Below are 25,885 nucleotides of genomic sequence, written 5' to 3'. Positions count from 1 at the left end.
AAGGCTTTGTGCAAAGCAGATGGTATGTCACCATGCAAATAGGTGCTAGGCTTCATTTTCAAAACCAGAGCTGTACCTTGTTTTGAGCATACACCATAGTTCCATCAAACGTCCCACTTCCTGACTGCAAGTCAGATATGTTTAGTTTTTGAACTAGCATGCCCCCAGAAGAGACGGTTATCTGCAAGCAAATGAATGAAAAACAAATGAAAAAGCAACCAGCTCCCCAGTGTCATTACTCATGCATGCAATGTGGTTCTCGGGCCACATTTTGAAGTCCCTGGGAGCAGGACTCCCCTGCCCATTCCTCACTGTGCTTGTGCTCATGCTCATACATGGAGCTTACCTGAAGATACAGTGGGAGAATTACTTTTAAAAAGAAATGAACAATTGATTTTCATTCAAAAAGGTGTCGACTCCATCAGGGAACTCTTTGTCTTTTTTTCCTTTCAAAGTGAAATCGGCAGAAAGAAAACAGCAAAATAGCACTATTTGTAGTTTATACCTTTAGCATGTATATAAGCTAATTAGAAACAAGAGATACTATATGAAACTTAGGAAATTTCATGTTAAAAATGTACTTTCTGTCCTATTCTAAATACCAAATACCAAAACCAATAAAGGTTTTTAAGCCTATCCTCCTGTTATTAGTATTTTGCACTACACTGCAGGAGATAACTAGCCCCAGGGAAACAAAAAAGGAAAGTTTCTAAAGGAAATATTTTACTCTGCTTTCCAATGAAGGGTTCAGAGCAGCAGGCAAGAACTGGAGAAGAAGCTCGTTGCTGGCAGAATCCAAGAGGATACTAGAGATGCTCATGGAATTATAAATAATCCCGCATTGCTAACATAGGCAAAGAGATGTTGTCACAAATCACAAGAAAAGAATAGTAAAACCGACCACTTTCCAACAGCATCCCAACTTACCACTCTGGCGTCAGCCTCTTTTTCTAGGAGGGGCAGCAGAGCAGTTGTCAGAACGTACGTACCTACAAGGCAGACAGACACCAACATTAACTTCTCTTTCCAAAAACTTTTTTTTCTCCCTGCCCCCTATAACCAAATTCCCTTTATTTCTGAAACTTCATCTGAGCTTAATGATCCTGTTGCTGCGTTACTTATCCTATTCATCTCGTCTCAAAAGGCACATCAGTTATTTTGCAGGCTTTTATGTCTATCTTACCTGTAAATAAAAAGGTTCCCTACATTCCAGCTGTGCCTCTGAAGGTTGCACGGCTCAGGTGTGGATTTCTCTGGGGAGTGAGGTAACACCAGCAAAGAAACAGGGAAGGTATTTCCACTCTGTGTGAACCATATGTACACATAGCTACGCTGGGCCATGAAGAAGAGAAACAAACCATGCTTCACACGTGCATCCCTCCAAGTGGTTTCACGGCGAGTAGGCGAAAATATCACTGAGTACTCCAACACTGTACATTTCTGCTGCATAAAGAATCATAGAATCCTTAGAGTTGGAAGGGACCCCTGAGGGCCATCTAGTCCAACTCCCCTGCACTGAACATTTACACAACAGCTCCATCAGGTTGCCCAGGGTCTTATCCAGCCTCGCCTTGAAAGTCTCCAGTGACAGGGCATCAACCACATCTCTGGGCAACCTGTTCCACTGCCTCACCACCCTCACTATAAAAGACTTCTTCCTTATATCCAACCTAAATGTACCCTCTTTGAGGTTGAAGCCATTTCCCCTTGTTCGGTCACCACAGATCCTGCTAAAGAGTCTGTTCCCTTCTTTCCCATAGTTCCTTTTTAAATATTGAAAGGCTGCTCTCAGGTCACCTCAAGCCTTCTCTTCTCCAGGCTGAACAGCCCCAGCTCTCTCAGCCTGTCCTCACAGGAGAGGTCTTCCATCAGAACTCCCTTGTAAATCGTCAGCACTGCAGAATTGAGAAAATAAGGAACAGCTGTGGTACTCATATTGTGTGTCCAAGGCTGAGCTAGGTTTACCAGGAGAAACTCAACTGTGTATTTCCACACTTTGATCGTGTTCATTTAGCATAATTTGTACAAACAGCACAAATATATTCCATTACAGCTGTTACTATAACCAGCAAAGTTTGTTATTCAGAGCAGTGCTCATCTGCTGGCATGTTTGGTTCAGACACACCTAGTGCTGCTTCACCCGTTCCAATGCAATGGAGGGATTTTTGTTTGTTTCTGTCCCTTACAAGAGATTTTTCTTACATTTTTTCCCCACTGACAACTGTGTTTTAGAAGTTCCACAGAACTCGAGATAAGCCCAGCCCCACTCAGTCTAGCATTTCTGCATCAAGCACAACACTTCTCTTGTCTCTCCAGAAATGGCTTCAGTTCAACAGCTCCATCTCAGCGATAAACGTGTTTTTTTCCATGAGCCACCGAGGCCATGTTTTTCCCTACACATGAAGACTTCAGCATGTGTCTTTATAACCCTCTTCCACAGAGGCGATGAGATCACCCAGTTAAAATACAGCGTGTTTATAAATATGCTAGCACAGCTAAATACGTTACATGCCTGGTGAACAAACTGTTCGGCTCTCCCGTCAGTCACAACAGCCATCCTTTTCTCTGTAGCATCACTGGGACATCCATATGCACATGATATATTTAAAACCCAAGCAGATTAAAATGAAGGCACAGCAGAGGAGTAAGAGCAGCCTGCCTGCAGCAGGAAACGCAAGCAAAGGAGCTGCCAGCGAGCATTGAGAGCCCATGTGTCCCCTGGGGACCACAGCCAGTGACATCATGAGGACAAGGGCTATGGCAATAGCATCGGGGACTGCTGCAATTCACTACAAGCTGAGGGTCTGGATTAAATTCTGATTTGCAATGGATTCTTCAAATGCAAAGTAACAGCACGTCTTGGTTGAAGGCACTGCGTTTCCTGAAGGCTGAGCTGCAAAGCACCAGCGATGGCAGTGCTTGGTTTTACTGTCCTGCAGATCGACACTTTCAAGAGGCTTCAGTTTTGTTTGTTAGTTCTAATGGGATGCAAAGATAAATGTAGTAGGATTGCCTCATTAACGCCAGGTTTTGTTTTGCTTTCCAGCTGGATGAGAGAAAAGTTCAATGCCAGAAATCCTGCTTATAGCAGCTACAGCTCGTCAGAAGTTTGTGTGTTTATTTAAAACCACAAAATAACTGCAGAGCCACTGCCTCCTCTGTTCCACGAGTTTATTAGGAATTCACTAAATCCCACACAGCCAGAGCATCAGACGTTTTGCCCACTGAACCATTTGCTCATGTACTTTGAGGCAGTGTGAAAAGACTTGTTTCAATCCTGGTCTCCTCCAGCAGCATCTCCTTTAAGGCCAGGTTGGATGGGGCCTTGGGCAGCCTGGTCTAGTATTAAATGGGGGAGTTGCGGCCCTGCCTGTGGCGGGGAGAGGGAGTTGGAGCTTAATGATCCTCGAGGTCCCTTCCAACCCAAGCCTTTCTATGATTCTGTGATTCTCCAACGCACACAGATGTGCCAGGCATTAAGAGCAAAGCATTCCATCCCTTCTGCTTAGAAATACTTCACCAACTGCTGACCCAGTCTTAAGTATCCAGACACAAATTCCTTCGTATTTAAAAAACATACACTTAAATATTATACATCCATGTTTGCATGGGCTGATCTGTCAGACTAAACAGCCTGGACAAGAAATTCAGTAGAAAGAGATTAATGAGGCGTATTATTGGATGGAATGCATCATTATCAATTGAAACCTCTGCATTTTTCCCCACGCAGAGCTGGCACATAGCTGGGGAGTCGTGTTCAAACCGACAGGAGTGGTGCTAAAGGCAGGCAGTGCAGGCTGTCACAGCCACGCACCGCGTGGCACAGACTGTGCCAAGCACGGCTGTACTGCAGCATGCCGTAATGCAGAAACAGATTTCTAAGGAAAAGGGTAAGCTGCAAATGAATGCTTTGCCTGCCACAGCCTTTACAAAAACATGAATTGCATGGGCAGTATAAAATAAAAAAGGGAAAATTTATTATTTTTAGTACCTTTTTTCTTTTTCTGAGGAAAACCAAGATTCTTAGTTGGTAGAAGAGACTATAATTCCCCTCCTCACTTAAGGAGATCAAAGCAAGATTCAAATTTTTTTTTTTGCTAATAATTGATTATTCATATCAACAAACTGGACATCTGCCTTTCCAAAAGGAACACTGCAACACCATTCCTTCCAGGTGTTACCACTCCAATCCTTCCAATGGTGTTACCACTCAAAAAATATTTTCTTCTGTTAAAAGAGAAAACTCTTCCCCCACAGTTTAGCTAAAATAAGCATTCTAAATGTGATTAATGCTTGACTAGCACTGTATTCAGTCTCTAGATCATTTGAAGTCTTTTTCTTTGCTGTTTAAAGAGACCAAAAGGAACTCAAAGTGGCATGGAGGGAAAGATGATGACCAACAGCGATGTTCCTTGTACTGGAACAGCAATAAGCAGCAAATATCCTGGCAACCCTGATCTTCCACTTTGGGATTCTGCCAGAAACCACATAAAACTTTTTCAGGAAGGTGAGGAAATGTCAGTACTGCTGAGGGTACTCTGCAGAAAGCATGCCCTTGTCTCTCAGTGAGATACTGTGCAAATGGAGCTGCTCAGCCTCGATGCTGCCACGCAGAGTCCATTCCCCAGAGCCTGCCGCTCCGACAGAGAAGGTGCAAAGAGCCCACTGGGCCATAAGGCAACTGGAAGCAGGATGGGTGTGCCTGAGCAACTCACCTGGACCAAGGCCCATTTCCTGCACAGGTCTGCAGGGTGCTCGTGAAGAATTGCAGACTGCTTGGAATTACTCAGGCAGCATCCCCTTGTTATTTTGCAGTGAAATGGTACGCACCACTTCCCTTTGAAAAGGAGTATTTGCTGAGCTGCAGAGGAGTCCAGCAAGATGAAACAGGAGCTTGCTCAGAAGCAGCAGGAATGCAGAAGTAGGTAACTAAGCGTCCAGTCTGTCACCCAGGTGTCCAGGATTTCACATTGCCCTGACTGAACTCTGATGAGGTGAAGAGTCAGCTAGAAAAGCCTATTGTACAAGCTGCAGCCCTGTTCCATGTATTGCGGTCTGACACAGAACTTGCTGGCCACATTTTCCCGAATAAAAGAGGCTCCTGGGATTGTTGCATAATCCCTTTTAAAGATAAACATCCTCTCTCCACATTTGGTTTTCTTTGTAAAAATTCCTCTAAGTTTTATGTCTTAAAGCTGAGCTCACGTAATAGGAAATCATGTATAATAGCCTGCAATTCAAATCTTTCCTACAAGGATACGACTATTCCACCACTACAAACCATTCAAACAACTCTGCCATGTGGTATGTAGTTTGCTCTGAAAGTAATGCTTCCTGTTTACTTCCATGGAAACTACAACAGATAAAGAAGAGCACAATAACACTATTTGATAGAGTAAATTCTCAGCTACAAAACACTATTTTTCAACAGTCACCATCATTAGCTGTGCATTTTTTCCAGCAAGAGCCTGCATGCCACGCTTGTAAAATGTGCACCAAACAGAAGTGACCCACTGTTTCACAGCTGCTAGGACAGCATTGTTACTTTGCTCCTCAAGTCCATCTTTCAATGGACTTTCAATCTGCCCAAACAGACAGAAGTCAGAGGGAGCCAAATCTGAACTATCAGAAGGTGTGGTACATCAGTCAAGCCAAGACTGGCAATATGTGGATTTTAAAGTCGGTACAGGGCCTGGCATTATTGTGTTACAAAAGAAAGGTTTTCTTTTTCTCTGGCCTGACTCTGCAAGTTTGAGCCTTCAGCTTAGTCAGTGTCATGAAACACTGACTGACCAGAGTTGATGGTTTGTCTGGGTTCCGGGCATCCACCCAGAAATCCAGCAGGATCACCCCTTTCCTATCCCAAAAGACAGTGCACATCACTTTATCTGCTGAGGACTGCTTCTTGAACTTTTTCTTCAACGGGAAATTCACATGTCACTACTCTATGGACTGCTGTTTTGACACCATGTCACTGGTAATGATGTGATCCAGGAAACTCACTTTCAGTCTCATATTGGTTCAATAGGTCCCGACAAAACTTGCATACGCTGTTTTATCTGTTCCCATGTGAGCATCTGTGGGACCCATCTGGTGCTAACTTTGCAATATCCCAACGTTGCCACCATCATTTCCAACACACTGAAGCTGATATTCAGCTCTGTACACAGTTCACTGGTCTTAATCCATTGATTCATGCAGATGAGCTGATACAGGTGCTCTTCATTGTGTGGTGTGACAGCAGTGCACGGCTGTCCAGAATGTGGCTTGCCTTTCACAGCTGTTGCCACTGCTGAAATGCACCACCCATCGTCTCACTGTGCTCACATCCACTGTTTGGTCTCCACAAACACTCAGCAAGTGTCAATGAACGTCAGTGGGTGCCATTTCTTTCACAATGGCACATACACACTCCCGTATCAGACACCTTTTTGTCAGACTTCCCCTTTGCTGCCACCTGCTGCACAGCAACAAAATGTAATGGAATATGGGAAGCTTCAACCTCTACTGCCATACCACCAACATCCACCTCTGATATCGTGGGCCAACATAACAACACTGTAGGCATTACTTTCAGAGCAGCCTTCATAGATAGTGTGGTTTGTCAGTCTGTGCATCACGCGTGGTAATTCCACTAAAGCACTGAGTATGGCACTTAAATAGAACACGCTTTGTTCAGGCACACTCCTTCCCAAGTGCTGATCAAATGAATGTTTCTTGTTTACTTGTACCAAAATAAAATAAAATAAAATAAAATTGAATCACCATGTGTTGTGTTGCGCAATTTCTCCACTTGCTCTGAGATCTTCTCAATTGAGTTATTTGATACTGTGCTCTAATTAATAACACCCATTTATAACTCCATACAGTGAACTCCTCTGTCAAACTGTACGAGCAGTAATGCAGCGTTTCACAGTCACACAGAGAAACCTCACTGATGGAAGCGTAGGAAACGAGGAGCTGTTAGGGAAGTAAACATACAAATCATACACAAAGTTGTTCAAAAAAATGTAACAAAAATCAGCTGGGCTGCTTCACAAATATCAATATAAACTCAGGCCATGTTTCACATGAGCTGAAGTAGAAGCTGAGGGAACTGTGGAAAACTCTTGCTAGTCTTGCTGAAAGGTAGCTCTGCACTTTCTTCTAGTAGTTAATTCACCTCACTATCTCTACAACAGCATCAAATCATTTTACCAAAATGAAAGCTATCTCCCTGCAATGGGCTGAAGTCTACAGTGAATCAGGTCTTTCCACACAAGGTTACAAATCCTTCTGTAACAGAACGTGAAGTTTAAGCAAAAGACAGAACAGCCCTAACAGAAAATAAAACTGACACTGTGAAGGCAGATTGCCAAAATGCTGGTGTTGGAACTTACATTTAGTCTGCTAAAGTAAGGAAGAATCCTCAAGATTCGTATAGTTCCAATTTGGAAGTCAGCAAGGTGCCACATATAGTAATAGTACAAGAATACATGCCTATATCTGCTTTACAGATTTCAACTGACCCCCAAACCTATACTTTACATTGACTTATAAAGAAAATTATTGTTTCAGCAGAAGTAATACTGTAAAGCCACTACCTGTTTGTAACATCAAATTAATTCATCCAATTACTGTAGGCCCAAGTGTGTCAGTGGATTCTACAATAGTTTTTGCTTGATGTTCTGTCTGGCAATTAGTGGTAAATTGTTGGTGAGGTTTCTAATCTGCTAACATCCAGATAAGGGCAGGCAGCCAGCACTACACTCAATGGAGTTTTCCATCTTCCTGAGCTCTGCAGTATTATTAGGAACAATGCTATTTCAACTGTGAAAAAAAATGGGAACAAAGTTTTATAATATAGATTTCAATGGCTCGCTCATCTGGTAAAAATGAGTTAAGTAAACTGGCTTGCTTTTCCTATGTCTGAGGCTTAAAAGAAAGGAGAAAATAAAAAGCACAAGCTTTCTTGACCTGGTTATCTTTTCAAGCCTTCAATTTATACAGTTTGAAGTGAGAGGCATCCCTGAGCCTGTTTCCTGAGTATCAGATCAGGAATGAGGATTTTAGTGCACTGTCTCTGAGGGGCAATTCCACTACACTAGGCAATAACTGAGAGTGCATGGGAAGAGCTAATGAACATGAAAGACAAAACAAAGGTCCACATTTCCCTTGAATTACAAAGCTCAGCTCAATAAAGGTTCCTCTGTGTCCTGGGAACCTAGAATTCAGTACAGCTAGTAGATTTACAACTACATCTAACTTTACCTTTTTTTATAGCACCTCTCATCTCTCTGTCTCAAAACTCAGTAAAAGTAAATTGGTATCACAGGCTCCTTCACATAAGTAAGGCTGTCTGCAAAGATCAAGACTGACCTCATGGCAGCACAGCACTGCCATCCAAGCTGCCTGACCTCCAAATAGTTCAGACACAGTCTGACAGGCAATGCTGGCTCATATGACACCCAGTTAGGTATGGTTTATGTGGAGGGAAGAGACTGAAAAATATTCAGTCAGGTTAGGCAGATTGTCATACATGGGCTTCGCATCTTATTTCTTATAGCCCTGACATCTTATTTCCCCTGGCTCTACCCCTTCTTGCACACAGAGTAACTGTATACAGCTTTATTATTGCAACACGAGAGCACAGGAGGTTTCATTAGACTGAGAAAGTCACACTCAGTGGGAGCACAACTTATTTACCTCTGAGTGTGTTTTAGCATTCCCTTGGCTGTTAAGTAGCAATAAAATGTAATGTATATGCTACTTCTCCACGTCAAGCAAGAAGATGTGTTGAGTAAAAGTAAAGTGAGGAGGACAATGAAACAGAGAAAACAGGGACTGTTTCAGCTGAATTTCTAGTGCTTCAAAAGGAACAGATTGCTTCCACTTGCCTACCAACACTGATAGTTGTTGGGTTGTTGTTGTATTTTTTCCCCAAAATGACTGAATGCAGTTGGTTTTACAGTTGGTCTTTGTTTGAAGTGGGAGAACTTACAAGCTGGAACCATCAACCCGCAGTTGGGATTTCCATATACTTCTCCCACCTGCCTAATTGTAGAATCACAGAATCATAGAATGGTTTATGTTGGAAGGGACCTTAAAGCCCATCCATTTCCAACCCAACATGGACAGTCCACCCAGCAGCTCAGGCTGCGCACAGCCCCATCTAACCTGGTATAGTTGGCCTTCTGGGCTCTTGCACACTGATTGCCTCCAGGGATGGGGCACCCGCAGCTTCTCTGGGCAGCTGTGCCAGGGCCTCACCAACCTCATAGTGAAGAATTTCTTCCTAACATCTAACCTAAATCTCCCCCTTTTAATTTAAAGCCATTGCCCTTTGTCCTGTAACTATCAGACCATGCAAAAAGTCGTTCCCTCTCCTGCTTGGAAGTTCCCTTTAAGTACTGGAAGGCCACAATGTGGTTTCCCCACAGCCTTCTCTTCTCCAGGCAGAACAAGCCCAACTCCCTCAACCTTTCTTCACAGAAGAGGTGTTCCAGCCCTTTGATCATCTTCATGGCCCTCCCACGGACCTGCTCCAACAGCTTCACATCCCTTCTGTGCTGGAGGCCTGAATGCATTACTGCAGATGGGGCCTCATGAGGTCAGAGCAGAGGACAATCCCCTCCCTCACCCTGCCGCTTCCCCTCTGTTGATGCAGCCCAGGATACAGTTGGCCTTCCAGGCTCTAAATGCACACTGTTGGCTCATGTTTAGCTTTTTGTATTTCAAGACCCCCAAGTCTTTTTCCACGGGGCTGAAACACCAGAGAGGTCTTTGTACCTCCTAATGCAGTGAACTGTTCCCAATTAGCCAGTCAGTGGTGTTTCATGTTCAGGGAGGTTTATTTTTTATTTTAACCGGTACTATTATTTTTTTACATATTCATCTTAGCTATCAGAGGGCTTATGCATTCATTTTTGCCCACTCTCTCCAAGAAAGGATGATCAATTAGAACTGAACTCTAACACCCATTATGCAAAATATCTGAAAACACACTAACAAGTCAGTCAAGAGGAAAATATCCACAGCCTGGATTTAAAAGCTTCACAGCATTTTAGACACCTAAATGAGCAATCCTAGAGCTTATGTAAATGTTAATCAGGTATCAGATACAGAACTAACAGACTATGCTCCGTATTTAAAGCATTTTATAGCTAATTCTTGCATTCTTAGATAGCTGCAACCTACACGTTCCTTTATTAGACCCAAGCTAAGATTCAGAGTTGAAACAAATAGTCAAAGAAAGATGAAAGGAACACTCTGCATGTGAAGTTCTGGGGGAAAAAAAAAAAAAAAGTATTAATAATGTTCTTATTCTACAGAAATCAGGCAATCACAAGTTCTTGCTTCTATGCTGCTAACAACAGAGGGACAACTGCAGATGTTCAAAACAGGCCAGGCTACGGTTTTTCTGAGGATAAAAGCAGGCGGGAGAATTCAGTTTGTCCTCTCTGACTACATCCTGGTTTATAGCCAACCTATATACCTGCCAAGTCTAACATAGCCAAGGTTTTCTCTGGGAATCTGTAACAGATAGTTACTGAGAAGTAACTTGGGGCATGCCTTTAGTTACTGAGAAATCACTTCTTCAAAGTAAAGCATGCCCAAAGGTACACAGTAGTCAGGGAAATGGCTTAACATAGCATCTGCTCTGACATGCATTTTTCCATACTACTTTCTTCTACTGTGACTCTGACAGGAATGATTTATTATCTCATCTCTGACTTTGAAGCAAAACACCTGCATTGTTGATAGCACTGATCCCCCATGCATGCCTGATGTGCAAGCAGAAGTGTTCCCTTACACAAACAGTCCCTTCCACATCAGCCAAGTCCCACTCTATTCTAAAGCTTCAAAAGACAATCCTTACTGTTGCAAAGAGAACCAGCCTAGGCAGACAACCCACTCCTTCTCTGAACTCTGCAGAAGATGGACAGCAGAAGATGACTTACCTGCCTTACCTCATCTGCTCAAATGTGCAGCCACTTCCCTGACCTTCTTACACACTCAAGCAGCAAGTGACACACAAATGACTAAAGAAGATCTATACATAACGTTGACAGAAGATAATACAGGCACTTTCCTAGTTCAGCACAATCATAATTCAGCTTCCTCTACCATATTCGTGCAGCTTTATCCTGCTGTAGATTTCTAGCGAGGCTGATTTACAGCTGGGAAAGCAGAACTTGCTGCTTCTACTTGTGTGATAAAATCTGATTCAGGTGATGTACTCATACAGCTCCCCAGCAATTCATTTCCTCAGTGCTTAAAACTACACAAATACATGCTTTCATGTTCAAACTGTTGTATTTGCTTCACTCTGCTTCTCTCCAGATGAACTGCACCTTTGCACATTGCTGAATTTTTGTCTGAAAGACAACAAGGGGGATACATTTCTCATGTCAAAGTTCTACTTCTACAGCCAGGGAAAATCTGATGGCAAAGTAAAACTCATTTTGAATTCCGGCCACAAGAAACAGAGTGCTACTACAAGATTGAAGAAACAGAAACTGTGCCTTTATACTTGAATTTTTAATTGTCACTTTAATGCAGTCAGACTTGCAGAAAAACAATGTGTGTGTGCAATATCAACTAAGCACAAGGTATTTCTACCCCAAAATGTTAGTTTTCAGAAGTAAAGAGTAAGAGTTAAGGAAGTTATGCAAAACAAAGCTAAGAATAAAACCAAACAAGGGTTCCCAGGCTCTGAATGCTTAGCTCTGCAGATGCCCATCTTTACAGCCTAAGGTTCCCCTCTTCCTCATCCCAGATATTGATAAACATGAGGAAAACAGAGAAACAAAGCACCACAACTCCTTTTTAATGTGCCACTTCCGATTATGTTAAGAACAGTCCCCTTGTACAGCCACGTACTTGTGTGAAGGGAAAAGAGAACAACAGGACAGCAGCATGCAACACACCTCTCCTTGCAAGAGGTGCAGCTTTCAACCCTTTGTACATCAGTGGCAGCACACAGCTCTTCTCACTGCTGGCTTCCTGTGTGTTCACATCTTTTCCACGGCTCTTATGGGGGAACCTTTCACTTTGCTTACCGTCTTCTCTGCTTGTCCTCACCTCTTTCTTCCTTATTTCCCTTAATTTAACCCTCTTGTATCCCCACCATTCATCAGATATGCCCCTTATATCTGGGGTGTGAAGGACTACCCAGAACTGCTCAATCACTTGACTAGGAGTTGTGTCTGTTTGAGAATGCCCAAGGCACTAAAGAAGGTACAGCCTTCCTATATAATGTGCATCCACCACGTGCACTAGGACTGCTCAGGCCTACTGAAACATACGAATGTGCTCAGAGCTCTAAACAAGGCACAGGAGCACACTGATCACACAGACTATCAGCAGCAGCACTGCTTGGAACAAAGCTTCCTATCACATTTCAGAAGCAATTTAATTAAATCTTATCTGCATATGTTCACTGCTGCTACAATAAATAAAGGTACTGATATGACAAAAGCTGAAAAATGGAGAAATTCAAATAGGACACTCCACACAAGCTGCAATAGTTCTTTTTTTACTTTCATACTTCTTCCCTGACATAGCAATAATACAATCCCTCTTCGAGCAGAAAGAGCCCAGCTGTAAACACTTCATGCATAAGTATCATTGTTCAGAATTAGGCCCCCAGTACTCACCCAAGGTGTTTGTTGCAAAGTTTTTTTCGAGTCCATTTTCAGTTAACTCTCTGTTGTTTACCATACACCCTGCATTGTTAATCTGTAAAACAAAAGCAATCTAGACAAATGTCTACAAACAAAACCAAACATATAGGCAAATCATGATAGTTTGACTTTTTTTGGCACAATGCTAAATACTGTTTCTATAAATCACACTATTCCAAGTCAATTTACAGTTACAAACATTTTTCACAGAAGAAAGGATCTTCAGAGAAATGGATTGGTACTAAAAGCCAACCCATCTTAGTGCCTTACTCCATGTATTAAAATATCTTCTCACAGAAGTAATATGCAGGTTGCAGAGCACAGATATTAGGACAAATAAGCAGTGTAGTATGTTAATCTCATCTGAGAGATCCCATTGGTGCTACGTGGTGATGTACTCTCCATTAGATATTTCTCTACTAGGGAAAATTCACTTTCTGTAGCACCTCTCACACAGAACCAGGCTGAGAGATTTGGGGCTTTTCAGCCTCGAGACGAGAAGGCTTCAAGGAGTACAAGAAGTAATGGCTTTAAACTAAAAAAGGGGAAATTTAGATTAGATATTAGGAAGAAAGTCTTCACTGTGAGAGTGGTAAGGAACTGAAACAGGCTTCCCAAAGAAGCTGTGGATGCTCCTTCCGTGGAAGTGAGGCCAGGCTGGATGGAGCCCTGGGCAACCTCATCTAGTGGAAGGTGTCCTGCCAATGACAGGGTGGGTTGGACTACATGGGGGAGGCATTGTTCTCTGCCATATTTTTGTTTAGAGAAATATGCATAGCCTGAATATGCAACCTGAAGGCCACAAAGTTATCAGTAATAAAATAGAAAATCTGCAGTGAGAACTTCAAAAGATGCAACTAAAAAATCACTGCACTTCTCGCTTTTTTGTATCATATCTGTGTATGTGAACTGAGAATGGACAAAAGCAAATGGACCATGGAAACTTCTATAGCAGTACTCAGAGAACATTAAGGAGAGAACTGCCAAATCTGGACCATCTGTTGGCTAAGTTCAGAGGACAGGCACTCCGAAGACAGACACATGATTTAAGTATGCACACTTACCAACACATTCAATTTATGTTCAGTTTTGAACTTCTCAGCAAACTTCCAGATTTCTTTGGGGTTAGAAATGTCCACAATATGCAAGAAGATATTCTAAACGAAGAAAAGTAAGTTACAATCAACATGGATAGTGAATAGGTCCTGCTCACTATTAAGGCCTGACTAGTTGTAAAGCTATTCTAGTCATATGAAAAAATATTATCTCCAGAACATATCTGAAACGCTTGTGGCTAAGAAGCAAAATTGGGAAATCAAAATATTTTCCTAGATACATCTTTTATCATTTGATTCACCTGCTCCTGAGCCATGACTTTCTAATGCTTAATGTATGGTTGAAGGGACCCCAGTTTTCATTTCTGTCTGGCAATCTGACACAGAATGTCTATTTCATGTACTGCTAGATCAGTGCTGTATTGTACAGCATGGATACAGCACTGCAAGGTAAAACCCAGTCAACAGTCAGGTTTGCAAGCTGTGTGCCATAGTAATAAGGCTGTAGACCTCAGCCTTCTCTTCTTAACACTGAGCGAAACCAACTCCTTTCAACCTCTTCCCCACACACATCTTAGTTCCTCTGTAACTTTGGCAGCCTTGCTCTAGGACATCAAAGACTTCCTTGTTCCAGGAGGCCCAAACTGGACGTAGGTGTCCTGCTGTGGTCTCACAAAGGCTCAGCACTTTTCTCAACCTTCTGGCTACACTTGGTCATTCAGCCCAGGGTGCATTTGGCCTTCCTTGCCTCAGGGCACACTGCTTGCTCAGGGTCATGGCATCAACCCCAAGCCCTTTCCTATAGAGCAGTTTTCCAGTCAGTCCCAGGCCATATTAGTCTGTGGGAGAACTGCACTCCTGGGCAGGACTGCTCCTGATGAACTTGATGAGGTTCATTTCTGTCCATTTTCCTACCTGTTAAGCTTCTCTGAATAGCACCTTTACTCTCCAGCTCCCCACAAACTGAAGCTATCTGCAATCTGACAAAGATTATACTCGATCTATTTGTCCAGACTGTCAATAGAGGCATTAAACTCTTGCCCCAGTATTGACCTATGAGGGATGCCACTAATAACTGCTCATCAGATCAGCTCTGTATTGTTGACTGCTACTTTCTGAGCCTAATGGCCCAAGCAGTTTTCTACCTGTCTTACTGTTCACCAGCTCAAACCACATTAGCAAGTGACAAATCTCTCAAGACATCAAGTCAAAACAACAAGCAGATGCCTCCATCCCCAACAGGAGGAAGCCTCCAGCCATTTTCATCCACCCTTCCTCCTGGTGCCAACAACGGTGCAGGCTCAGCTGGCTTCAAATCCTCCCCTGACAGAGTTTGTTCTTCCCCATCTGTTACCATGGCACTATACCTATCCTGCAAATGAACACCTGCAGGCTGAGAACAATCCTGCCTTCTACTGCTAGCATTCACAAATGCCCAGTCTTCCCCATCTTAGGAGTCTCCATCCATTTACTTGAGGATAGGCCCTAGCTTTCCATCCTTCCAGGTAAGTGGGGTTTATGCTCTTCTGCTCTTTGCAAAGACCCTGTCCACCTCCTTTTTCCTCCCCCAAAAGCTATGCAGCTTGCTCCATGTCCAGCAGATGCTTCATTTGGCAGCCCAGCACCTTGGCCACAGCAGAGCCCAACTGATGAGGACCCCATTGTGCTCTGCCTCAGGCTCAGGGAGAAGTGCCAGTCACTCTGTGCAGCACAGCACCCACGTATTATTCCTCTGAAGCAGGGCAGAAGAGCACACCTTCAGGTACATCGCTGTGCCCATGCCACTATTTTTAAGCAGAGTGTTGTGTGCCTTCTGCAACCTCTTTCCACACTAAGTGCTGCATGAATTGCCATGTCCCTTTCAGTCAACCCTTGTTTTGAAATGCTATGGGCAGGGATGTGAACGCAGTAAAATAAAAGAGGAAAAGCTTGACATGAGAGCAAAGTTACAATCTTCCAACCCGCTAAATCTAAAATATTTCCTCTCTCCAAAACATCTAAAACCTTTTAGTCCTTGTTAAAGGCAATTCTCTGCTTTTGTAAATGTCTGCTCTATCTAGTATAAGCAGAGTAGCATTTATCAGCATACAGAAGGCACTGCAAATCCCACTCTTCTCCTGCATAGTGCTTAGTCTTGAAGACATACCACAGACAGTCTTATGACGTACGCCAGGAAAGATATTCCCAAGATAATTATGCAGAGGATGCGTTCTCATGCAAAGAAACAAATAATCATTAAAAGACCTCCTCTTTTTTCAAACTGTTCCTTTGAATACTCATTATATAAGCAAAAGAGACAAGCGAAGAAGCTGGGAAAATTATAAGGCATCGTTCCCAATCTATAATTCTGCTTCCTTGAAGATAAAAACACTTGTCTTCTCTTTAGCCACTGGATTTCAGCTCCTCATTTAAAATAGCTCAGAATTTTCTCATCATAATGCTCATTTCTCAACAAAAAACTTGACACTTCTGTAGATTCTAACCAGAGATCTCTCTAAGAGCCTTCTACTTTCAGAGCTACTACAACTAACTACTGCAACAGAAGAGTAGGAGATCTGGGGGCAGATGTTGAATATTACAAGCGATTTCAGAAACTGAAAAAGACCTAAATCATTACTTATCTGTTGAAGACTGTCACATTGGCTCAGAAAAGGAACTCACAGATCTGTTCCCTATAAAAGTCCTTCATGGTAGCAAAGTCATTCTCAAGGTGAGATCTAATCTCCATGAGTAGATCTATTTAGAAAATCAGGAGACCTTCCTAGTTCCCAGGTTAAGGTGCAAGTGCTTGCCAAATAATAACTCATCTCAGCGTTGAACCCCAGCATGTTTTGCTGTGGAAACTGGAAACAAATCTCTGTCACATATTACAACAGGATCTCTGTCCAGATAACCAGGAAGAGCAAGTTAGGTCTGCTTGAAACTTGTCAAGTTGCAGATAAAGTATTTTATTATCTTTCTGGATTGCTGCTGAATGGCTACTTAGAAAGAAGGATGTTCCTGTGGACTCCTTATAAAAATGACTTTTTCCAGTGCAGGGCCACTTGTACAGCTCATCTAACACTTTAACAAATGCCCCTTTCCATACAAGTGCCCAGGACCCCTGGTCACACACAAGTTCTCTCATGTTCTTTTATGACTAGAGAAACTACAGGTTTGTTCTCTACCAAAACTCAGTATGCAGTAGATGTGCTGCATTTAGAGGAAGAATACTATGTGCCTTGAGTTTTGTTTTCACAAATGATAGAATACAGAACATGAAGGAACCCTCAGAGGTCATGAAACTCACCCCTCTGCCCAGGTTGTCTGACTGCAGCTAGAAAAGAAAGTAACACTTATAATCACCAGTCCTTTCATAACTGTATCTTACTACAATCAGGGGATCGTGCTTTTCTAGACAGTTGGAGAGTATTTCTACACAAGGACTGATCTAATTCACCTCCATTAAAGAGCAGAAGTGCCACATTTGGGAGCTGAAATTAAAGAGCACAAATTATTCAGTAAGGTATCTCAAACCATAAGAAGTCTTCACAATGTTTGACACACATTAAACACTACTACTGGAATCAAAATACTGCGTTAAGAGCCAAGGCCCTGCTTAAAACAAAGACAGATCTTCATCCAATGTACAAAGACACTGGCTCCACTTCTCCACAAGCACACCCTCTAGAATAATTACTAAAGCAACAGTGACAGCTACGGAGGTGTACTGTAGATTGATATATGCAGAAGCAAAAAGAATCTGTAACAGAAAGCATGAGATAAGGAAAAAATGCTGTAAGAAAAAGAGATAGAAAAGTCTACAAGGATAAAATCAGGACCACGTACATGAAGCAGGAAAGACATCCTTAGCAAATCAAGAGCATGTTATTCAGATTTAGAAAACCTCCAACTCCATAAATGTTGTCGCAAGAGTGTTGCAATGAATTAACTTTTAAAATCTTCAGCAATGTAGTAAGGAAAAGTAGGTAGGACATCACAAAACATAACAACAAACTTACCTGATTGCCAGTTTCTGTCACTATTTCTCCTTTGGCGTCCTCAGCTCGTTCCTTATTGCGGCAAACCAGGTGAACCGTGCCACCTCGTGGATTTTAACAAAAAACATATTTGACAATTAATTACTAAATATGTCAGGGGGGCACCAGCAAAGAGAAAGAGCCAGAATGTAACTTCCAATTTGCAGTTCTTTTTCGGGGTTAGTTTTTGATACAAATTAGAAGGGATGACAAACCTTCTGTGACTGCTTTCCATCTGTGAGAAATCTGTAGCAGTGGCCACCCTGGAATACTGTGGGGATTTCCCAGCAGTCAGAGCAATCCTGGGCTGTGTACAGTCCACGGTCCTATTGCTCTGCTGTCAAGAGCTGAGCAGTGGCTTTTCATCAGCGCTGCCATAGCTGTGGTCTGTGGAGGACCCAGGGCTCCCACAACACTTGATGAAGAGTTGGGAAAAGGGTGCAAGTCAAAGTCACAGCACTTCATAGTCCCACATTCACCAGCCATAGTCCACTCCTAGGGACCAGTGCTCCCCAGAAGATCCAGACTCAACAGTGCTACTAGTAAACCAGACACCAAGAATTCATTCAGGCATGGTCTATCAAAGGACAACAGTCTATTAAAAATGTTTCAACAGAAAGCTTAGGACACAATAAGCAGATGTACAGCAAAATGTACTAGGGTCCTCAAGCAAGGCTGTGTGTATGGAGAAGGCCAATGCAGTTCAAGCACTCAACTCAAGCTATTTTCTATCAAGTTTGCAAGGCATGCTTAGTGTTAATGAAACACCGGGGCTGTGCTAGAAAATAAACCTAAGACATCAATCAATCTCATGAATGTTTGTTTTGGCATGCCACAACACAAGTTACTTGAATTGTTCTGTGAAAATAGAATAAAAGATTATAGGTATCAGAATATTTCTCAGTAGAGGCAGATTATGTGACAAGGACCAGCAGCACAAACTGCAGCCTGGAAGGTTCAGGACAGGCATTAAGAAAAAAGTTTTCATGAGGAGATAGATCAGCCCAGCCCTGCCCTGAGAGGTTTCAATAGAATGGAAATTAGGGGCTTTCAAGATCAAGCTAGGGAAAGCAGTGACCAAATTGATCTAGTGATGGCAAAAGTCTCGCTTCAAATGGGATGCTGGACAAGATGACCGTTAGGTACTTTCCAACCACCAGAACAAATACTCAGGACAAGGGTCTTCTCCAAGGACTGGATATGTATCATGCCCTAAAAGCATGGCGACATTAAAGAGAACCTTCAAAAACAACACTGAAATATAAGCAGACATCACTCTTATTCTTATGGTTTGCATTCCTTAATCGTTACAAGAAATTTGTTAATCTCAGTTACAAGAACATATGCACTCCTTAGTTCAGTTTACTGTCAAACGTGTTTTAGGGGTTCCTAGCAGTCCAATGCTAGAAAGCTTAAGAAATGTAATCCCAAAGGAGTTCTGATGAAAGCAATCAGAATCCAAATGCAAGACATCAGAACTATTCCAGGGATGGAGTAGTCACACACCAATGTGCTGCACAGCCTACTTTGAGCTCTGAACGTGCAATTGTCTCTGAGACTTTTTCCACCAACTACAATTAGAGCAAGCATACTGGGCACGCAGCTGAAGCAGGCAACAAGCCTTAAGGTTGTTTGTGCTACACGTGCACTGTGCATGGGAGGGACTCTGCATAATCAGGTACTAAGCATATACAGATCAGAATGAAAGACAATTTTTGCCTCAGTGAGACTAGATTTCATGAGTGAGAGAACAGACAAGCATCAGAACAGGCAGTTTCTAATGCTCATCTGTCAAGCCATTCTTTCAGTGACTGTAGGCTTCATTGCACAAAGGAGGGCTTTAATGAGAGATCTTAAGGCAGTTGAGGATGTGCAGATGTTTAAAGAGCTCTTCCAAAAGCACAAGGGACTGCACAAGCACTGCACTTGTATGAATAAAATACACAGAGGAGGTAGCTGGCCTTTCAGCTGATTGGGAACATGGTATGGTCCCAAAGGCGGGTTTGAAGGGCTCTGAACATGAATGTTTTCTTGCTGCCAACAAGAGAGATGTTTTGGTGCAAACCATGGGCTAGGAAAGGCATTTAAATACGTCCCTCATGGTAAAGACCTAGAATTATCTGAATTTAAACAACACATGGGACTGGGAAAAACCTGCATCAAACCTGAACTGCAGCTCACAAGATATATAGGAAAGCCCACATCTGCAGTATGCATAGTACTGGGTGTGGCTGGGATGGTATTAATTTTTTTCATAGTGGCTCATATGATGCTGTGCTTTAGATTTGTGAGTGAAACAATGCTAGTAACACATTATTTTTTATCCTTTGCTGAACAGCATTTGCGCAGTGCCAAGACCTTGTCTCTCACTTTGGCCTTTCAGTGATTAGACCAGAGGGTGCGCAAGAGGTTGGGTGGGGACACAGCTGGGACAGCTGACCTCAGCTGAACAAAGAGATATTCCATGCACATATCATCATCCTCAGTAATAAAGAGGAAGAGAGGAGGCTTTAGGAGTTAGCCATCTCTTGCTCAGGAACTGGCTGGGCATCAGTCTTCTCATGAGAGTTGGTGAGTGATTGTTTTTGCATCACTTGTTTCCTTTTCTTTGTCTCTTATTTAACTTCTCCATCATGCACTAAACTTTTTTTTAATTGTATCTGGACTCACAAGTTTTCACACTTTTATTCTTCTTTTCCCCTTCCCTCACCCTACTGTGGGTGGAACAGGGAAGTGTGCAAACAACTGTGTGGTGCTTTGCTGCCTGCCAAGGTTATCCCACTACACCAACATGACACTGATTCAGAAAAGAGCTGAACTTAGGCTACAGAAGACGTGATCAAGACTGCCATAACTTACAAGGATATGATGTGCATGCAGATAAAGCCAATATAGCCCGGTTATTCTTTCACTGAATTCCTTGCTTTCTTGTTGTAATGCATTTCAAGAGACTCAACCAGAAGTGAGTCCCAGTAGCTGACATGGAGTTTCAGAGCAACGCATGCAAGAATGGGATCAGGAATTTCTTCCTGACTTAAATGATTAAGTCAATTTAACTTTATATGCACAACCATGCCCTAGAAAAAAAGTATCAGGCAAGAAGTCTGAGTCCAAGGTTATTCTTTGGGCTCAAATTTAGATGTAATGACCAAATCCTGTGTACCAGTTCAGTCTGACATGCAGGACTGGAGAGGTAATTGTCCCTCTGTACTCTGCACTGGTGAGGCCACGGTTCAAGTACTGTGTTCAGTTTGCAGCCCCTCACTACAAGAAAGACATTGAGAAAGAAGGGTAACAAAGCTGAGAAGGGTCTGGAGCACTAATCTTATGGGGAGTGGCTGAGGTAACTGGGATTTCTTAGATTAGACAAAAGGTGGCTCGGGGGAGACCTTATCACTCTCTACAACTACCTGAAGGGAGGTTGCACCAAAGCAGGGGTCAGCCTCTTCTCCCAGGTAACTAGTGACAGGACGGGAGGTAATGGCTTTAAGTTGCACTAGGAGAGATTCCAGTTGGATACTAGGAAAAAAAAGACTGGTCATGTACTGGAACAAGCTGCCCATATCTGGAGTCATTTGAGAAAAGCGTACACTGAGGGACATGGATTAGTGGGTATGATGGGTTGACAGGTGGACTTGATCATTTTAGTGATCTTTTTCAACCTGAATGACTATGCAACATCTGGTGGGCAGCTCCATTTGTAAGCAGAACAGTCACCAGGCAAAGCAATAAAGTTATGCATAATGACTGTAGCAGGAACCTGAGATCAATCATATACTAGTATTGAGGGGTTAAGTCAAAGGCTCTTCAATGCTAATAATTTTGAATTAGTTTAATTTAATCAAATCTCCTCTCTCCTTCATAAGATAGTTGCTAGAGCCTAAGTAGGCAAAGAGAACCACAAACTCCTTTTTATTCTACATGCCAAAGTGCCTGGAACTCTTGCACAAGGGGAGTTATTTTATCAGCCCTAAACAGGATTAGTTTTATCCTTAAAGAGTAGCTAATTCCCATGTCATCTCTTTGCTTATGCAGAGCAATGTATTTAAAAAAAAAAAAAAAAAGGTTGGCTAAAGGGAGGCAATTCCAGGCTATTATTGTTATGATCAAGTACACCACTTTGCTACTTCTGTACTCTCCCATCTCCGGCTTCGCAAAGACACCTGTTTCCTTCCATCACATGATATATCTTTAAGTTCCTCACCCTGTTCACATTCCACCAAGCTGATACTTGTACTGAACCAGCCTTATGTAGACCTTACTCTGCCAGTAACACCTTTAAATGACAATATAGCATAGGTGAATGCAGGTAAACATACACATGAGAAACATTGGACATTTTCTCTATTTACATTTTTGTTTCACTATTTCAGTTTTCACACCACTGGCCACGCTTACTCCTTTAGCCCAAACTAAGAGCTCTGTCCCCTCACTCCAGAGAGCCGCATGCTCCTTATTTGTGCTGGCAGCCAAATTTGCCTCCCTTCCTCTCTCCTGCAGCCCGGGGTGGTGCCCCGGCTCACCTCTCCGTGCTATCTCCTTGGCTGCAGCCTTGCCAATGCCGCTGTTGGACCCAGTGATCAGAAAGGATCTACCAGCCACGTCCACCTCCAGATCTGCTGGGTCGAAGTGCTTGGAGGCAGACTCGTAACCACTCCTAGATAAATCAGAGACACCTGTGAGAAACTAGAAGACAGCAATTCCAAAACAAAAACAAAAAATATAGGAAGGGTTGAAAAGGGCTTTCCTTCCACAGCCCACTGTGCGTTTTTCTGGCATACTCTCAACGCTCCACTCTCACAGAGCTGTCTGGACACATTGCCAGTGTGGAGCAAGTTCTGAGGCAACAACTCAAAAACGTTCTGTGTGGGAGCTGAAAGGGTTTGGACTGCTCAGCTCGGGCTCAGGTGTGATCTTCCTGCACTGTGCTTAGGGTAAGGGCGGCTGTCAAAAGATATGTAAAGGGCTGAAATTCGCCCGCTCTGGAGGACAGACTTCAATTAACAGCGAAAACAAAGGCGGAAAGCCTCGAACTAGCGAACACCCACAAACATACACACGCACGCCAAGCACCACCCCCGCCTCGCCGCACCCGCCCCGCGGCACAGCCCGCTCTCGGGGGCGGTAGCCCCGGTACCTCGTGTACTCCCGCAGCCCCTTCACGAACCACACGACGTTGCGATACCAGGACATGGTGCTACCACCACCACCGTGATTTGGTCCCGCCTCTGTCTTACGTAAAGGTGCCCGGTCCAGCCCTGCCCGCCGTTGGGTAAGAGCCCGGGGCAGCCCCGCCCGGTCCGGCGCCATTACGGCTCGGGCAGAGGAGTGTGAGTGTTGTGTGTGATGGTGTTCAATTCAGCGGTCTGATGCTCTTTTCTTTTTTTTTTTTCCTCAACCTTTCTTCATAGGAGAGGTGCTCCAGCTCTCTGATCAAGGCTCTCCTCTGGACCCACTCCAAAAGCTCCACATTTTTCTTGTGTTGTGGGCCCCAGATCTGGACGCAATACTCCAGATGGGGCCTCACGAGGGCAGAGTAGAGGGGGACAATCACCTTCTTGTCTCTGCTGGCCACCACTCTTTTATGGAGCCCAGGATACCATTGGCCTTCCAGGCTGCAAGCGCACTGCTGGCTCATGTTAATTTTTCATAAACCAAAACCCCTAAGACCTTCTCAACAGGGCTACTCTCAAGTTCTTCTCCCAGTCTATATATGTATTTGGGATTTCCCTGACCCAAGTGCAACACCTTGCTTTCTTGAACCTCATTAGTCTCACACAGGCCCCCTTTTAAGCCTGTCTAGGTCCCTCTGGATGGCACCTTTTCCTTCTGTCATTATCAGCCACATCACTCAGCTTGGTGTCATCAGTAAACTTGCTGAGGCCCACTCAATCCCATCATTTATGTCATTGATAAAGATATCAAGGAGTACCAGTCCCAAGACTGACCCCTGGGGCGCAGTTCCAGCCTCCACCTGGACACTGAGCTATCGAAACAATCCCTGGCTGCGATCTTCCGACCAATTCCTTATCCACTGAAGTGTCCACCCTTCAAACCCATCTCTCTCCAATTTAGAGAACATCATCAACTTTTAGGAACATAAATAACTTTATTGCACCGCACCAAATAGTATTTTAGGTAGCAAATGAACCTCTTTGCTCCTACTAATGGTGTAATACATACCAGTAAGAAAGGGTGTGCAAGTAGCAATTACAGTAGGAGGAGTGAAGTTTAAAATGTGTTATCAGTTCCTCTGGTATGTGTGTTAAAGCTGTTAAGCCTCAGAGAATCATTTGGAGTTGCACATCTGGACAATCTATGCTAGCTGTAAGGAAATTGTCATTGTAGGCATAATTATGTTCTTAAGCATGTTAAAGGACTAGGCACTTAAAAACATCAGTGTGCAAGTTAGATTAATTCATGCTTTTTATGTGCCTTTCAGGGCCACAGGCACACAACCTGCTTTGGGAGTCCAATCTGTTTTCAGCAGCTTCAGTTAGCTGCTTTCAACAGCAGAGACAGAAGAAATTGAAATATTTTGTCTCTTCTAACCCCATTTTGTAGCCTGGTACTTCTTTTTCTAAATCTCTTCATATTGGTGAAGGGCTCGTACTCAAGTCCTCAGCTCTCAACTCAAGTTTTTCATCTCTTGCACAAAAGGTACTTCCTGCCATGAAGTTAAAACTTCAGAACTCAGCACTGTGCTTATGCTAAGTATCGTATGTGAAATAAGATTTTTCAGAGGGCAAAAATTCACATTTTCACAGGGATATCTTCTTCCATACAGAGACCAACTAGATAAATATTATACCTTTGCACCAAATCTGAAAATGCTTGTTCTTATTAAAACAGATGGAAGAATTTATTTAAAACCAGTCAGTTTAAACAGATTTTGTTCTTGAAAATGGCTAGGACATTTTGACTGAAGTCTTCCTAAACAATTCACCCTGATTCTGATGCTCAAAATGGATTCTTTTGACCCAGAAAGTAACAGCTTGGCAGTGGTGTAATTGGCAACATTATTTCTATAATGGAAAGTGACTGGCAGCCTGAACTACAGATATGTATAGAGGTCATTATGAAGGTAATGCCTCCTGTTTATTTCCATGGAAACTGCAACAGATGCAAAGAGCACAACAACACTGTTTGATAGAGCAAATTCTCAGCTACAAAACAGTATTTTTCAACATAGTCATTACCAATTAGCTGTGCATTTTTGCTAGTGATGAACAAGAGATTGCATGCCACCCTTATAAAAATCTGCTCCAGCAGAGGTGACCCACTGTTTCACAGCTGCTCTGATGGCATCATTGCTAGAAAATGGTGCCCAAGCAGTCCATCTTTCATCAGACCTAACAAAGAAAGTTAGAAGGTGCTAAATCTGGACTATACAGTGTGTATGGTAGGACACTAACCTAGACTGGCAACATGTGGCCTTCAGACTGATAAAGGGCATGGCATTATTGTGTTACAAGAGAAAGATTTTCTTCCTCTCTGGCCTGATTCTGGAAGTTCCAGCCTTCAACTCAGTCAGCTTTGTGATGTAATGGTCAGAGTCGATGGTTTGTCTGGGTTATGGGAAATCCAGCAGGATCACCCCTTCCCTATCCCAAAAGACAGTGCACATCACTTTACCTGCTGAGGACTGCTTCTCCAACTTTTTCTTCAATGCCAAATTCACATGTCACCAGTCCATGGGCTGCTGCTGTTACTCTGGCATCACATCTCATCATCAGTAGCGATGTTATTCAGAAAACTGTCCCCTTCAGTCTCTTATTGGCTCAGTAGGTCCTGACAAACTTGCATATGGGGTTCTTTCTGTTCCTGTACAAGCATTTATGGGACATACCTGGTGCAAACTTTGTGATATTCCAACATTGCCACCACCATTTCCAACACCTTGAAGCTGATTCATAATCTTGCCCCCACTGCCATTTGTCACACAGCAATAAAATGTAATGGGATACTGGCAAGAAGTTTCAACCTCTACTGCCATACCAACAACACTGGCCTCTGATGTCGTGGACCAACATAACCAATAGAAGGCATTACTTTTGGAGCAGTCTCCATCCTGTGTAAATGTAAATATGTAATTCTGAGCTATATGGAAACAGTTTTGTGATCATCACGTACAACCTGCAGTTAG

The 25,885-nt window shown here is 43.0% G+C and overlaps 1 protein-coding gene across 2 annotated transcripts in view; it reads right to left on the bottom strand.

Moving 5' to 3' along the window:
• The window catches only part of DHRS12 (dehydrogenase/reductase 12), a 31,012-nt gene extending 5,714 nt beyond the window's left edge, over window positions 1-25,298 (bottom strand). The window contains exons 1-7 of one of the 2 annotated variants that reach the window (XM_019612128.2): window positions 25,155-25,298; window positions 22,263-22,396; window positions 17,722-17,804; window positions 13,730-13,822; window positions 12,639-12,720; window positions 928-989; window positions 77-181 (exon numbers count right to left, since the gene is read on the bottom strand). In XM_019612128.2, coding sequence (XP_019467673.1) covers window positions 77-181; window positions 928-989; window positions 12,639-12,720; window positions 13,730-13,822; window positions 17,722-17,804; window positions 22,263-22,396; window positions 25,155-25,195 — 600 coding nt within the window. In that variant the 5' untranslated portion in view covers window positions 25,196-25,298. Of the gene's footprint in view, window positions 1-76; window positions 182-927; window positions 990-12,638; window positions 12,721-13,729; window positions 13,823-17,721; window positions 17,805-22,262; window positions 22,397-22,876; window positions 23,033-25,154 lie in introns of those variants that run through there. The other variant, XM_010728779.3, reaches the window with a different exon arrangement.
• Between the last annotated feature and the right edge of the window lie 587 nt (window positions 25,299-25,885).

This window comes from Meleagris gallopavo, chromosome 1 (assembly GCF_000146605.3).
Source record: "Meleagris gallopavo isolate NT-WF06-2002-E0010 breed Aviagen turkey brand Nicholas breeding stock chromosome 1, Turkey_5.1, whole genome shotgun sequence".
Taxonomy (NCBI): domain Eukaryota; kingdom Metazoa; phylum Chordata; class Aves; order Galliformes; family Phasianidae; genus Meleagris; species Meleagris gallopavo.
The sequence above is the reverse complement of the archived record's forward strand: the minus strand, read 5'-3'. Positions and strand labels throughout refer to the sequence as shown.